The sequence below is a fragment of the Xyrauchen texanus genome, chromosome 15 (assembly GCF_025860055.1).
Source record: "Xyrauchen texanus isolate HMW12.3.18 chromosome 15, RBS_HiC_50CHRs, whole genome shotgun sequence".
NCBI lineage: Eukaryota > Metazoa > Chordata > Actinopteri > Cypriniformes > Catostomidae > Xyrauchen > Xyrauchen texanus.
This window is the reverse complement of record NC_068290.1, coordinates 19,095,138-19,111,289: the sequence shown is the minus strand read 5'-3', so window position 1 is coordinate 19,111,289 and position 16,152 is coordinate 19,095,138. Positions and strand designations below refer to the sequence as shown.

At 41.2% G+C, this 16,152-nt stretch overlaps 1 protein-coding gene across 1 annotated transcript; it reads left to right on the top strand.

Moving 5' to 3' along the window:
- The first annotated feature begins 359 nt into the window (after nt 1-359).
- Nucleotides 360-4,190, top strand: LOC127656214 (protein S100-A12-like). The gene is made up of 3 exons (XM_052144418.1): nt 360-495; nt 2,210-2,341; nt 2,858-4,190. The coding sequence occupies exons 1-3, from the start codon at nt 484-486 to the stop codon at nt 3,029-3,031; spliced, it is 318 nt and encodes a 105-aa protein (XP_052000378.1). The 5' UTR covers nt 360-483; the 3' UTR covers nt 3,032-4,190.
- Nucleotides 4,191-16,152: the final 11,962 nt, after the last annotated feature.

The following is a 16,152-nucleotide window of genomic DNA, read 5'->3' as shown; positions in this document are numbered from 1 at the left end:
TATTAAATTATTATAAATAAATATACACTTTAAGCAGAAACTGTTCTTTCAGGTGTGCCTTAAGCCCTTCAAAATGAAACTACAAATATTTTACAAAAGTTACAAACGTTTCTCATCATCTCATCAATCAGAATGCAGGTTTTCTGGTTACATTCTCAGCTGAAGGAATGTCCGGTATGAGTCGACAATGAATGCAATTTGTTAACTGTAAAACAAACAGGCCTATTTCTATGTGCTTTAATCGGTCAATTAATAAACGCAGAAATACCAGTCAGCCTCAGCCTGTCTAGCAAATTAACACACATTCCGTACAAATACAATGTACCAACTTAAAATAGCTACTACACAACATGAACATTCTCCGTGCGCGCGTGAAAAGTGGGCGTGTGTGTGGCGCGAGGCAGCGCTGGTCTGGTGAGGAAATGCGTTCACTACACTTCACCTGCTTTAGTTTCTCCACATTCGGTACGTGAAACAAGCCTAATGGCCCTACAGGTAAGATATTATTTTTGTTGTATTAAAATAGTCGATGTTATCGACTCGTTTACTTATAGCCCCCTGAAGTTGTCCACTGTTCTTGTCTTTATTAGATGTAGACATTTCCAATAGCCATAGAAAAGTTCTGTAGCAACTGTACTGGGCTACTTTTCCTTTTCATTAATAGGCTTTTTCAAAGGCAGAACATTTCTGAACCGAACTTGCTTATCTAAGAGTCGTTACTTTTCCTCACACGTTTATTTTTTATTTAGTAAATGTGGACCAATTCTCGAGCCTGTGAAAATATTTCGTAAGTGCGATATTAGTATTATATAAGCATTTTGATAATGGTTATTTAAAAAGACTCGGTAACCGATGAATTTTACTTTTTAAATGTTTTCTTGTTTTATTTATTTATTTGATTTATTTTCAGCGGCCAACGCCCATTAATCAAATAGATTGAGTCGCGCTAAACTGTACACTGGAGTTTACTTTAATAGTGGAGGTTGTAACAGGTCTCTATAGCTCCTGTTGAACAGCAAACAAAGGATTATGTTGATACACAGGAGGATTTTAAGAGGAATGTAACAAAGCTTTAACGTTATACCTTTTGCCTGCCATTGTAACTTAATATGTGGTAGAACTTTGAAAACTGTTGACATTTTAGTCGTATTTTAGTTACATTTATTCATATTGACATTTTAGTCATATATATATATATATATATATATATATATATATATATATATATATATATATATATACACACACACACACACACACACACACACACATTTTATTGTTGTTGTCATTTTAGTGTTATTGTTCACATAAGATTGATCTTAGCTTGATGATCACATCAAAACTATTACTGCCTCTAAATAAGTCTCTAAAAATTAGGCAGAATGCATTTTAAAAATGGAATAGGTTTCAGTGGGATTAAAATATGATTTATGGCCTGTATGTTAACAATAAAACAGCATTTCTAATAAATGTTTTGAAGTGCTCAGATAGTGCTGAAGCGTGGTAAAAACGCACATTTGATTACTGGAATCACCTTTCAAATGTTTTATTACTTCCTGGTGTAATAGCAATTTTCAGAGGTTAATAAAAACAGCATCAAAAGTGTAAGAAAAGTTTCAGGAGGCAAATTGTAATAAAGAGAAAAGGTTTATTCTTCTGAGGATTCTTTTCACAAACCGCAGCTACCCAGTTTCGAAACAGAATGCCTGTTAGACTCAACAAAACATGGATATTTTATACAATTCTCCGACATTGTAACCCCTCCCACCCAGTTTCTAGATATCCCATATCTTTAAACTGGTTTGGGATGGTTTCTACCCCCCAGGGCAGGTCAAACTGTGCCTTAGAAGCCAAAAAGGCCTTCATTTACGACCTAAATTACCCCCTGCTTCTCTCAGGAGGGGGGCATGGGACTTCATTTTATTATTAAACGACCCCCTGTATTCTCCTGAAAAGGTCACTTCTCGGGCTCTAGGTGTCTATCTTCCTGGCCCATCTGGTTTTATTACGTTTGTTCTTTCCTGTCCTGCTTCAGTTGCTGGACGCCCTCACAGAAACACATGATTAAATGAAATTAACAGTTTGGGAACAAATAAATATAATAATACTGAATTTTTCCATAACACTGGCTAGAAGGATGTGCCCTTTTTTTAGCTGTGTGAAATGTTGTGCAGTGCTGTGTTTGAGTCTGAATTTTCTCCCTCTGTAGTACACAGAGCTAGAATTGGCCCTGAATGTCCTGGTCACAAACTTTCACTCAGCTTCAGCCACTCATGCTGACACTCTCACAGTCCAGGAATTCCAGAACATGCTCTCTAAAGAGCTGCCCAACATGGTGAAGGTAAGTCAGGGCACACAATCCAATCATCACATTATTGATACTCACTAAGTTCAAATGGATTCATGTAATGTATTGTTGGTGTACATGATACTGACTGTATTATGACTAAACCACTACAATAAAATTAAGTAGGCCTATCTCAAACCTCTAATTTCTTCCCAAATGAAGGGGTACTGTATTTACAGTATATTACATTAGCAAAAGCCATCCTGTATCAACAACCATACTATAGTTAGACCAAATTTACACTAAAGGCAGCCAAGAACTGCAAAAGCATTCTCTTAATTGGGATTAAGTGCAGATTTAAAAAGATATTGTAAAATTTGTCTTCCAAACAAGAAAAAGTCAAGGCATTAGTTGTTTATTCATTGTACTTTAGCAGGACTTTGACATGCACTATGAATAGCAGTATGAATAGCTACCATTTTCTAAAAGAGTGAAAGTGTTTAGTCAGCTAAACACACAACAATCATGATAATATTTGACAGGTTTTACACACCTTGTGTTCTTTTCCAGACATCAGGGGACCAGGAAGGGCTAAACAAACTCATGAAGAACATGGGCATGGAAGAGGGGGAGGGAGTCACGTTCAAGAATTTTTGGCAGCTGGTGGATTCCCTGGCCAATACTCAATGTGGGCTGCAGAGCAAAGAGAAGCAGGTGAAATGTGTAAAATGTATTCTGCTCTGAGACAGGCCCAGGCGAGTGCTTGTCATGCCCCTGAGCAAACAAAACCAATCTACATTGCATACGTGTTCATCACGTCCAATCAGTCACTCCTTTTTCCCTTCCCTCTGCAATATTGTACTGTATATATCAATCTGCTTGTCTTGGGTATATTCACTGAGGTCTTACAGTAATTAACTGTTGTTATGGAGCTCTTTAAGCAAATACTCAACAAGATCTTACGACATGCTAGACTCTAAGTAATCTCTACCATCATTGTAACCTGAGCTACACCTACCTGGCTTGATATTGTACAATTGATTTACCTATCTGTTTTGGTGCTGCAGGTTTTTGTATTATTGTGTCACTCTAGACCTAGCCAATATTTTGTACTTTCTTTTATACATAAGTAAAAAATAGGAGAACACTTGTTTGAATATGTGTTTGATGGGACAACTGTGATGATTCTTGTATAAATATGGGCCACATACAGTACTGTGCAAAAGTTTTGTGCACATAAGATGTTTTACAAAAGTATTTGTCTTAAGATGGTTATTTATGTCTTCAGCTTTAGTGTGTTAATAGGAAATTTATATTTTAGACTCCCAAATATTCCTTTTGCAATTTGAATAGAATAGAAGAACAGGGAGCCTGCAATTGATGGCATGGCCCCAACTAAACACTGAGCCTGTCTGGGATTACATGAAGAGACAGAAGCAACTGAGAAAACCTAAACAGATAGAAGAACTGTGGTGAATTTTCCAAGAATTTTGGAACAACCAATTGGCCAATAACCAAGAAAAACTGTGTCCTGGTGTACCTAAGATAATTGGTGGTGCTTTGAAGGCAAATGTGTTCACCAAAAACAATTTAATTTTTTTAAACTGGAATTTTTATGATGTTAATTGATCACTTCTAACTATTTATGAAATTATTTTTTAAGACATACTCACTATGCAAACATTTTCACTGAGCCTAAATATTTTGCATAGTACTGTATTTATTGGTGTTTGCTTATTTTCATGAATCAGAAATGAGATGATGTGATTAAAATATTGTAGGCAGAGAAAGAGTTACGACGCCACATATTCTGTACTGTATTTGGCTTTATTGTAACACAATGTGATTATTTTTGTTGACACTAATAAATATGTTGCAAAGGTTTTTATCAGTCTCATTGATCTGTAAAATTCAGACAATATTGGTGATAGGTCTAATGTAGATACTCCCCTGTCTTTATTGACCTATATTTATAATAAAATTGTAAAAAAAAATAAAAACGGTTATCAAACATAATCAGCTCTATTTGGCACTTCACCAAGTTTTCTATGTTCCACTTTGCAGCTGTGAGAACAGGGTCGAACTGGCTGAGATAATGTGGTTTATGTCCTTTGAAGCATTGCTATAAAGCCATTTCTGCTTTTATATGCTTGTGCATGTTCTCTTCCTTCATTTTTACACATGATGCATATAATACTAGTATTATATTTAACAGCTGTTAAAAATCTTGTTGTTTTTTTTTACTTAAAAAAAGTATTAGTTTGTGCTGCCTTAATATTTTAAGTTGTCTGAACTTAAAAGGGAAAGTTGTTTAAACAGAACAGAAAGTTTACAAATCAAAACATGTTAAATGAGCACAATGTCTTTGTAAACTGAACTTACTTAGTTCAATCAACTTAATTTAACTTAATTTCAAACTGAATATAAAAATGTACTTATATTATCATTTAATATTATTGATAGCCATAGAAGTAGTTAGGGTTAGTAAGAGGTCAAATAAATTGCCATTTAATGGCAATGGCCAGATGATGATCAGAGACCAATGTCTCTATCAAGGAGACATGCATGGGTGTCAACAATTTACAGCACACAAATCACAATGATTCTGACAATCATCTCATTGTTGAGTAACAAGATGAGTTTGGAATTATTACATGGCAAATAACTGAAAGTGACAACAAATACATCAACCAATAGGATAAATCAAAGCAACAATTTTGTATAATTTATTAATTAATCCAGAGACCACAATTCGAGAGAGAGAGACACATTCGGCCGTGCACACGTGCGTGCTGCCGGGTCACGCCTCCTCCTTGCCCATCCTTTAGCTGTTACAGTGTCGTACAGAGATTAAAGAGTTTACCAAGTCCCTCTGAAACAAAAATTGTGATGCCTGTGAACTGGATTTTTCTGCTTCTAGCAGATATAGCAGTGGAAGTGGGATGTGGTGGCTTTCTCCTGTTCATGTATGAGAGTCAGTGAGAGGGAAGATTGGCATTTAAAACAAAATTAAAAACATAAAATTATTATGATTTTTTAAACAATTCTTTATAATATAGTCCCCCATTAAGATGGTTGTGCTATATATCTCTTCATGTATTTTCAGAAATTCCCAAAATAAAGAGCCAACAGGACATAAATCAACCAAGTTCCACCCTGTGTGCTAAGATTACTAAGGCCCCTAAGATTTACTGTTGTGCTTGAAGGAATGTGTCCTTTTGTAAAACTAAAAGCATATGGAACTAAAAATGTTAGTGCAACCCCTTAGATCAAAATTTTAATGGGGAGTTTGACATTAAGGATTGGGATATCAATGTATATAAATGTTTTATTTGGTAACAATGCAATATCTCAAGCTTTTCAAACATTTATCCCTACTTAATAAAAAGTTGCAGTGACTTGTAGCAGCACTGGGGCAGAGCAACAGTGGTTTTATAAAAAAAAGGACAGTACTTTGGTGTGGCAGCGGGGGCGTGGTCAAGCGCCCGTCCGGGAGAGAAAAGCGGTAAGGGCGCTTACACCTGAGCTAAATTATGTCTAACACCTGTCTCTAATTTCAGTGAGCACGGGGAGAGCGGCATAAAAGGGCAGCGAGAGGGCCTCCGGGGGAGAGAGACGACAGACTAACTCAGTGCGCTGTTGTTGTGTTGTGTTGTGTTGTGTTGTGTGGTATAACCTGTATTGCAAAGAACAACGGGAATTAAAAAGCTTACCTTGTGGTGAAGACGTGTTCCCTGTCCTCCTTCATGTGAAAGGTGTTACACTGGTGCCGAAACCCGGGAATTTAAGGGAAACAATATTCCAAGCATGGAAAGTGGTCGCCCCATAGAGTCCCCCCAGCTGGCAGAAGTCCTCCAGTCCCTCGCGACGCTGCATCAAGGCCACCAGCAATCCCTGCTTGAGCTCCGGCAGGACCAAGATCGCCGGTTTTTCAAAATCATGCGGGCTCAGGCAGAGGACCAGCTCGCCATCCGGAGCCTCCTCAGCCATGAGGCCGTGTCGGCCACAACCCCGGACACCCGCGCTACGCTGCCCCCCCCCCCCCCATGCTACAGAAGATGGGGGCAGCAGATGATCCTGAGGCCTTCCTCGATTTGTTCGAGCGCTCAGCAGAAATCTGGGCTGGCCCCTCGAACAGTGGGCAGCCCGCCTGATTCCCCTCCTGTCCAGGGAAGCTCAACTTGTGGCACAGCAGCTGCCGGCGACGAACCTCCTGGCCTACGCCGATCTGAAGAGGTCTATTCTGCAGCGGGTCGGTCGGAGCCCAGAAGAGAATCGCCAGCTCTTCCGGGGCATGAAATTAGAAATGTCCGATCGCCCGCTCGCGTTCACTCAACGGCTCCGGGAGGCCTGTCGGAGGTGGCTGCTTGCGGGGGACCGAGACGTCGAGGGAGTAATTGACCAGGTGGTACTGGAACAGTTCCTTCAGCGGCTGCCTCAGAAGACGATGGGGTGGGTCCAGTGCCATCGCCCGGCGTCCCTGGAGGAAGCTGTTCGGCTGGCGGAGGACCACTTGGCGGCGATCCCGAGGGCGGACGAGCCCTCTTCTTCTCTCTCTCTCTTTCCCCTTCCCTTGTGTCTGCCCCTGCCCTCTCCCCCTCCCCTATGTTCTCTCCCTCTGTTCTCTCCCCAGGGCCCGTTCCTGCCCCGCGCAGGCATGGAGGGTTCCAGAGACTAGCTTCTCGGCCTTGGGAGAATGTACCCTCCCATTCCCCGTCATTCAGCCGCTCTCCTCCTCAGGTGGGGGCGCCCGCCAGCACAAGTGCGGCCGCAACGCCTGGGCCGGCCTGTTGGAGGTGCGGAGACCCGGACCACTTCCGGGATCAGTGTCCACTGATGGAGGTGGGGATGGTGGTGCGGGTCTCCGACGTCCCGCAGGCTGCCCCCTATCGGGCTGGAGCATACCGGATTCCGGTAAGGATCGGGGGGGTATTTACCAAGCTTTGCTGGATACCGGCTGCAATCAGACCACCATCCACCAACGCTTGGTTCAACCCGGGGCTTTGGGTTTAGCTAAACTGGTGAGGGTGAGGTGTGTGCATGGGGATGTTCACAAGTATCCCATGGTGACTTTGGCAATTAAATTCAGGGGAAGAAACCATAGTGTGGAGGCCGTGGTTAGTTCCCGCCTCACTCATCCGCTAATCTTGGGTACTGATTGGCCAAGCTTTAAAGATATTTTAGAGGGTATTTGTGCGGATGGGTCCTGCATAAAGAGGTGTGCGGTGTGCGATGCTTTGGCAGGGGAGGCGGAGCCGGGGCCGTCCTCGGCTGCTCTGAGTGACGAGGGAAGGGGCGAGGTGGCCACCCCTCCTCTCAGGGAATACCCTGAGGGGGACTTCACTCTGGAGCAGTCGCGGGACGAAACCCTTAAACATGCTCTTGACCAAGTGAGAGTAATTGATGGTCAACAGCTTCGGCCGGGCATCGCCATTTCATACCCGTATTTTGCCCTGATTAAAGATCGGCTATATAGAGTGACGCAGGACGCTCAAACAAAAGAGGAAGTGACGCAATTGTTGATTCCACGGAGCCGCCGGGAAATTTTCCCGGCGGCTCACTATAATCCTATGGCCGGTCACCTAGGGGAACGAAAAACACTTCTCCGTCTAATAGCCCGTTTCTATTGGCCTGGCATTGGCGGTGACGTCCGCAGGTGGTGTGCGGCGTGCCGTGAATGTCAGCTGGTAAACCCACCGGCCACCCCAAAAGCGCCATTGCGCCCTCTACCATTGATCGAGGTCCCCTTCGAAAGAATTGGGATGGACCTCGTCGGGCCATTAGAACGGACAGCACGCGGGCATCGCTTCGTGTTAGTCCTAGTGGATTATGCAACACGATATCCGGAAGCAGTGCCTCTGAGCAACATCTCTGCACGTAGTGTTGCAGGGGCACTCTTCAAGATAATCTCCCGGGTGGGGATTCTGAAAGAAATCCTCACCGATCAAGGCACGACTTTTATGTCACGAACACTCCGCGAACTTTACGAGCTCTTGGGCATTAAATCGATTCGCACTAGCGTTTACCATCCGCCGACTGATGGCCTAGTGGAACGGTTTAATAAAACGCTCAAGAACATGATTCGTAAATTCGTACACGATGAAGCTAGAAATTGGGATAAGTGGCTGGACCCCCTGTTGTTTGCAGTACGAGAGGTCCCACAAGCCTCCACAGGGTTCTCCCCGTTTGAGCTGCTGTACGGGCGACGCCCACGCGGGGTCCTCGACGTCATCCGCGAAGCTTGGGAGGAGGGACCTTCTAATAGCAAAAATGAAATTCAGTACGTTCTTGATCTTAGAGTAAAACTCCATACACTGGGGCGACTAACACAGGAGAATTTGCTCCAGGCTCAATAACACCAACGCCGGCTGTATGACAGGGGTGCTCGGCTACGGGAATTTGCACCGGGAGATAAGGTGCTTGTATTGCTCCCAACATCGAGCTCTAAATTACTCGCCAAGTGGCAAGGACCCTTTGAGGTCACACGACGAGTTGGGGATCTCGATTATGAGGTTAAATGTAACGATAGAGGGGGCGCGCGGCAAATATATCACCTCAACCTCCTGAAATTGTGGAGAGAAGAGGCAGCCTCTGTGACGTTGGCCACGGTAGTTCCGGAGAGGGCGGAGCTCGGACCGGAGGTAAACAAAGCTTGCAATCTCAACACCCCGGTTACTTGTGGAGACCACCTCTCACTGCGTCAACTCACAGAGGTTTCCGATTTACAAATGGAATTTGCAGACGTGTTTTCTCCTCTACCGGGCCGTACAAACGTCATACAGCACCACATCGAGACCGAACCGGGCGTGGTGATACGTAGCCGCCCCTATCGCTTACCCGAACATAAAAAGAAAATAGTTCGGGAGGAATTAGATGTGATGCTTGATATGGGCGTAATAGAGGAATCCCACAGTGATTGGTCCAGCCCAGTTGTTCTTGTTCCGAAGAGCGACAGGTCTGTTCGATTCTGTGTGGATTACAGAAAAGTCAACGCGGTGTCTAAATTTGACGCGTACCCAATGCCCCGTGTTGATGAACTGCTCGATCGGTTAGGTACTGCTCGATTTTATTCGACCTTGGATTTAACAAAGGGTTATTGGCAGATCCCCTTGACACCAATGTCCCGTGAGAAAACAGCCTTCATGACGCCGTTTGGATTACACCAATTTGTGACGCTTCCTTTCGGTTTGTTTGGGGCTCCGGCCACGTTTCAGCGACTCATGGATCGGATCCTCAGACCTCACACCGCGTATGCCGCTGCCTATTTATATGATATTATCATTTATAGCAATGATTGGCAGCGGCACATGCAACATCTGAGGGCCGTCCTGAGATCGCTCCCTAAGAAGTGCGCGATTGGGCGTGTGGAGGTACGGTATCTGGGGTTCCACTTGGGTCATGGCCAGGTGCGTCCCCAAATTGATAAGACCGCGGCGATTGCGACTTGCCCTAGACCTAAGACCAAAAAGGGGGTAAGGCAGTTCCTGGGGCTGGCTGGCTATTATAGAAGGTTTGTGCCCAATTATTTGGACGTCACCAGCCCGCTGACTGACCTCACTAAAAAGGGGGCTCCAGATCCGGTTCAATGGTCGGAGCAGTGTCAACAGGCGTTTATGCAGATTAAAGCCGCACTTTGTGGGGGGCCGCATCTTCATGCACCTGACTTCTCTCTCCCTTTTATTTTGTAGACGGACGCTTCAGACAGAGGGCTGGGGGCCGTACTCTCGCAGGTGGTGGAGGGGGAGGAGCACCCAGTGCTGTACATTAGCCGGAAGCTCTCTTTGAGGAAGACCAAGTACAGCACCGTGGAGAAGGAGTGTTTGGCCATCAAGTGGGCGGTCCTCACCCTCCGTTATTACCTGCTGTGGCGGGCCTTCACACCCCACTCCAGTGGCTCCACCGCATGAAAGATACTAATGCCCGGATCACCTGTTGGTACCTGGCTCTCCAGCCCTTTAAATTCAAGGTGGTCCACAGACCGGGGGTGCAGATGGCTGTCACCGACTTTCTCTCCAGAAATGGGGGGGGGGGGTGGTAGACAGGCCGGATGGTGCCCCGGCCTGAGTCGGGCGGTGGGGGTATGTGGCAGCGGGGGCGTGGTCAAGCGCCCGTCCGGGAGAGAAAAGCGGTAAGGGCGCTTACACCTGAGCTAAATTATGTCTAACACCTGTCTCTAATTTCAGTGAGCACAGGGAGAGCGGCATAAAAGGGCAGCGAGAGGGCCTCCAGGGGGAGAGAGACGACAGACTAACTCAGTGCGCTGTTGTTGTGTTGTGTGGTATAACCTGTATTGTAAAGAACAATGGGAATTAAAAAGCTTACCTTGTGGTGAAGACGTGTTCCCTGTCCTCCTTCATGTGAAAGGTGTTACATTTGGGTAACACTGTGTGTATTGGGATGAGTGACAGGAATGGACACAGTAACAGGGTAGTATAAAATGTTGCAGGGGCAGTGGTGTATGTGGCAGGCTAACAGGATGGAGGTAACACAGATGTGAGAGATGTTTGTAGTAAAACATTTTTCTTAGTTTTTCCTTAATATAAAGGACACATACTCTGAAGCTACATTCCAAAATAAATAAAATAACAAAAGCAATTAATTGTGCAACCAAAATCCCAATAATAACTAGAAAAATTCAGATTTGGTTCATTACAGTAAACTTTAAATTTTAAACAGGATTTTTAAACAATTTCTCAGATTGTTCTCCTTTTTATTCTTGTTTTTTTTCTTTTCCCCTCTTTTCATGGAGAGCCTAAAGTTAGGATTTTAGAAATAAAAGGGCAGTCTTATCATTTAATTAATCAATTAATATTAAGAACATTAATATCAATTTTCTTTACAAGAAACTCATTGTGACATGACGAATTATATAGACTGGAAAATGTGGTGGGAAGGAAATATCTTTTTTTAGTCAAGGCTCTAATGTAAGTGGAGTGTCGCTATTTTATTTAGAATTTTCTTTTTAATATGACTCTTGTTTCTTCTTGTGAGATAGAAAGAGGATGGTATTTAGCTCTTCAAGTTCAAATAATGGGCCAATTGTTTGTTTTTGTTCATATCTATGCTCCATATACTCCAAATAAAGTACAAGATGTTTTAAGGCAATTTGATAAGAATGCATTTAAAATTTTAGGTGGTGACTGGAATTGTACTCTATACTTTATTTTAGATAGAAATGGAGAGGAACCCTGCCCTCCCTCAGTACATGTTTTAAGTTATATTATTAGAGATTATGATTTATTCGATGTATGGAGAGAACAGCATCCAAAGGCTAGACAGTACACCTGGGTTAAAGTGTCCAATGCACATATTAGTTCAGCTAGGTTTTATATTATTAGAAACAAAAATATTAAGAATTTTAATAAAATTTATAAAATATAGTTTTTTGGATCATCATTTGTGTTTATTTGAAATAAGTTTGAAAAAAATCACACTAGTTTTTATTGGCATTTTAATATTAAATTATTGCACAATGTAGTTTTTTGTGAAAAGTTTGATTTATTATAGCATAAATGATATTGTACAATGGTGGAAGGTGGGGAAAATCCAAATAAGAATGTTTTGTCAAAATTTTACTGCTCACTATAATAGTTTGTTTAAAAAGACAAGTAGAGGACTTGAAAGAGATATTGAACAACTTGAAATTAGTGCAAGTAATAATAATTTAGCAGATGTGGGAATGTTGAAGAAACAAATAAGGCTTTAGGTTCTCTTCTTCATGAACATACAAAAGGAGCTTTAATCAGAACACCTAGTTCTTTAATTAGAACACCTAGAATCAGAGAGAAAACAGATGCTACATCTGAAACAAACTAATGGAACTTTGACGTCTGATCCAAAAGAGATGCGGACACTTGCAATGGATTTTTATAATGTACTGTTTGGAGTGCAAAAGTGTGATGTCCCTAGTATGGACTTTTTTATTAAGGATTTGCCTAAATTGAGCGCTGAACAGCAAAAGGAATTAGACTCTGAGATACGAATACAGGAACTGTCAAAAGCAGTTCAACAACTTTCTGTTCGTCAGGCCCCTGGTATTGATGGACTTCATGCAGAATTTTACAAACATTTTTGGCACTTGTTTAAAGAAGACATGTTAGAGGTTTTTAAAGCTTCTTTTGAAAAGAAGGAATTACCAACCAATTGTAAAAGAGCTATATTTTCTTTACTGCCCAAGAAGGGTGACCTTGGTCTTTTAAAAAACTGGAGACCAGTTGCTTTATTATGCACAGATTATAAGATTCTTATAATAATTATTAAGTGTTTTTCAAATAGACCTTGCAATACCTTGAGCATATGGTACATACAAGCCAGACCTACTGTGTACCCAACATAACTATAATGGACAATCTTTCTCTTTAGGGATGTAACTGATTTAGCATATGGATAATCAAGATTTAGATATACTTTCCATTGATCAAGAAAAGGCTTTTGATAGAGTTGACCATTCTTATTTGTTCAGTACTCTTAAAGCTTTTGGAATTGGCAAAAAATGTATATCAGGGATGAAACTTTGATATGCTGGGCCATCGGCTATGTTAAAGGTAGGAGGTGGGCTTAGTCAGCCAGTTTTTATACGGGGCATTAGAAAAGGATGTCCTTTATTTTATGTTAACTATATTCTCTGGCAATTGAACCCTTGCTTTGTCAGTTAAGGATAGAAGGTTTTTTAGTTAAAGGGTTAGAAAACAGGCCTGTTAATGTATCTTTATATGCTGACGATATAATGGATTTTATAAAAAATTTTACTGATGTAAGAGCGTTAAAAAAAAGTTTAAAAATCTATGAAAAGGTTTTATTATAGGGAATCGGCAAGAGAGAAATCCCCCTGTAATACCAAAAATTCTTGGTGTCTATTTAGGAAAGGAGGGGTATCAGGGAACGAACTGGGAGGGTATGGTGGAAAGGTGTGTGCCAACTTGTCTAGATGGAACTGGGTGCTACCTCAGCTATCATATAGGGGAAGGGTTTTCGCTGCCAATAATTTAGCTGCTTCCATGCTCTGGCATAAAATTACTCTGCTTAATCCACCAGATGATGTTATTCGTGAGATTTATTTTTTTTTGGTCTGGATGTCATTGGACGAAGGCAGCAGTGATTTTTTTGCCCATTCATGAAGGTGGGCATGGACTAATGGATGTACAAAGCCGACCCATGACTTTCAGACTTCAAGCAGCACAGAGACTGTTATATTCTAGAGGATCTAATTGGATTGATACGGCCTGTGCTTTGCTGCAAAAAGTGGAAATTTGTAATTGTAATAAATATGACAAGCAGTTGTTTTTAATAAGGCTGACAGATCTGGATTTGAGTGGCACTTCGTCTTTCTATCAGTCAGTTTTAAAAGCACGGAAATCCATTTTTATATTGGAGAGACTGAAGAGACTTTTCAAAGCTTGGAGACTGGATAAAACTTTAACCACTTTCAGTAATCCCCTGATAGAAGCTAAGTTGTTAAGCATTAAAAGCTTAAGAACTCTAATGACAAAGGCTTGTTGTACTAAAATATCAGATCTGAGAGCTAGTAAAAGATGTGTTGCCTGACGGGCATTAAGTCTGTCAGGTTCATGAATATGGTACTTAAGGAAATGTTTTCATTTTTACCTTCGGTCCTTAGACAAGTTTCTGAGGCCAACAAGATACCTCCGCTGTAGGAGGAAGGCTATCATTTTTTTCCCAGAGTTAAAGGTTTTTGCTGCTATTGAGGAACACCCAAAGGAGGACTCAAATCTCAATTTAAGAACTTCAGAATTAACAAAGTTTGAGGAAACCTCTAAGAAAGAAATGTATGTAAAATGTGTGAAAGTGTCTCATCATGCCTCCCTAAACAAGCTGAAGGAATCAAAATGGCTAGATCTATTTGGGCCAGACTCATCCTGTAGGGGCTGCTGGAAGACCCTGTACAAGCCTCCCATAGCAAAACGCACTGCGGATCTCCAGTGGAGGGTTATTCACTGGGTGGTAGCCACAAACAGACATGTGGCACACATCGATTCCACTGTGGAAAAGGGGTGTCTGTTTTGTAAATTTGAAGAGTCTTTAGACCCATTTTTTTTTTTTTACACCATTTTAGACTGAAAGTTTTGTTTTAGACTTTGGGGGGAATGGTTTAGGAAATGTTTTGTGCAATACATTTTATATTTGGACCCAAGTACACTGCTTCAGAGAGAAAGCAAATTTCTCTGATAAACTTTATAGTGGGTGAAGCAAAGGTGACAATATGGTTGATAAGAAAACGGAAATTAACGGGGGGAAAAACAGACTCTGAATTGACAATGAATTGCTTTTTACAAAATGAAAAATAATCTGTTTGTCTTTAATGAATTTTGGGGTGTTGGTGGAATTTTATATGCAGTTGATGAAGAAAAGAATTTAGTTTGAATTTTGTAATATTTTTTTTGTGATGGATTTAATTAAAGAATGACATTTATTTATCACCTAATTTAGAGTTTTTATGAATTTTGTTCTGTTGTCATAGGGTGATTATTTAGAATTTTTTTTATAAAGAAGTGTGAAAATTCAAAATTCTCTCTCTCTCTATATGGCACTAGTTATTCCTCATTCAAGTTCTCTCTCTCTCTCTATGGCACTCGTTATTCCTCATTCAAGTTCTCTCTCTCTCTCTATGGCACTAGTTATTCCTCATTCAAGTTCTCTCTCTCTCTATGGCACTTGTTATTCCTCATTCAAGTTCTCTCTCTACATGGCACTAGTTATTCCTCATTCAAGTTCTCTCTCTCTCTATTGCACTAGCAGAGATCTTGTCCTTCAGAACGAGAGATAAACCACTCGCAGGTTAGGAAACATTTGTCCGTCCATCTGCTGACACACAGGAGAAGAATCACTGTGCTGTCGATGAAGAAGGATGTTTGTTGGAACCCCAAAGGGAGCAGAAAAAACTATCCACCCACTGTAAAGGTGTGCAGATCTGATGAAGAACTAAAGATGGGCATCCAGAGTAAGCTGACCCTGAAAGAGAAAACTGTGATCAGAATTAGCGCTGTGCTCCACTTTATACACTTGTGATAACACACGCGCGAATGGGGCGGAGCACAAATCTTTATCTGCCAATAAAAATTGGCATTATTCTAAAGAGCTTCAGAGATCCGTTGTCGAAGTGACCGACTTGAAAGGGAACTTCCGAATTGAAATGTTTTACTTTGATTTCAAATTACAAGTTACTTTTATTAATATATCTCATTCCTTTTAACCGAACTAGTCGAAGTCATTTATTTGTGTCTGAAGGTTTCTTCATGCATCAGGAATTTGTAAAACATTTTAATGTTGCATGTGCTTATATCCTCTGCACTTTTAGTTTCATTTAGATTATTTGCTTAGTTTTTTTCTTCTATGGCATTCCAGCAGTACCTACAGAAATAAATATATTATATTAATATATATGCTATAACAAAGACCAAAACACACCTAATGAACACGAACAGTGGTTCTCTATTCCAGTCCTGGAGAGCCACAATAGGGAAGCACTGCACAATTTAATGGTTCCCTTATTTAACGCATCCAATTCAGATCATGCAGTCACTACTAACATAATGATGAGTTGAATTAGGTGTGTTAAATAAAAGGGAGACATAAAATATGTCATAACATAAATAAAGTTGTAATTTAGACTATGGTGTATTTTCTAAAAATAATGAATTGATATTATGTGTAAACAAATGAATGTAACCAATATGATATTACTCTGTAAAGGAAGGCAGAGGTGTATTGAGTCACCATTAAGATTACGTGTCCCTTACATAAAGTATGACATAGCACAGTCTATGGAAAGTAGACAAACTGTTTATGCAAAGGAGGGAATAAATCTTTTTTTTTTTTTAATAGACAGGCGAAGGACTTTCACCAAT

Excerpts from the sequence above, each read along its gene's own strand:
- LOC127656214 (XM_052144418.1), top strand. Across the intron at positions 2,342-2,857 it reads AGCTGCCCAACATGGTGAAG|ACATCAGGGGACCAGGAAGG; the intron begins GTAAGTCAGGGC and ends GTTCTTTTCCAG.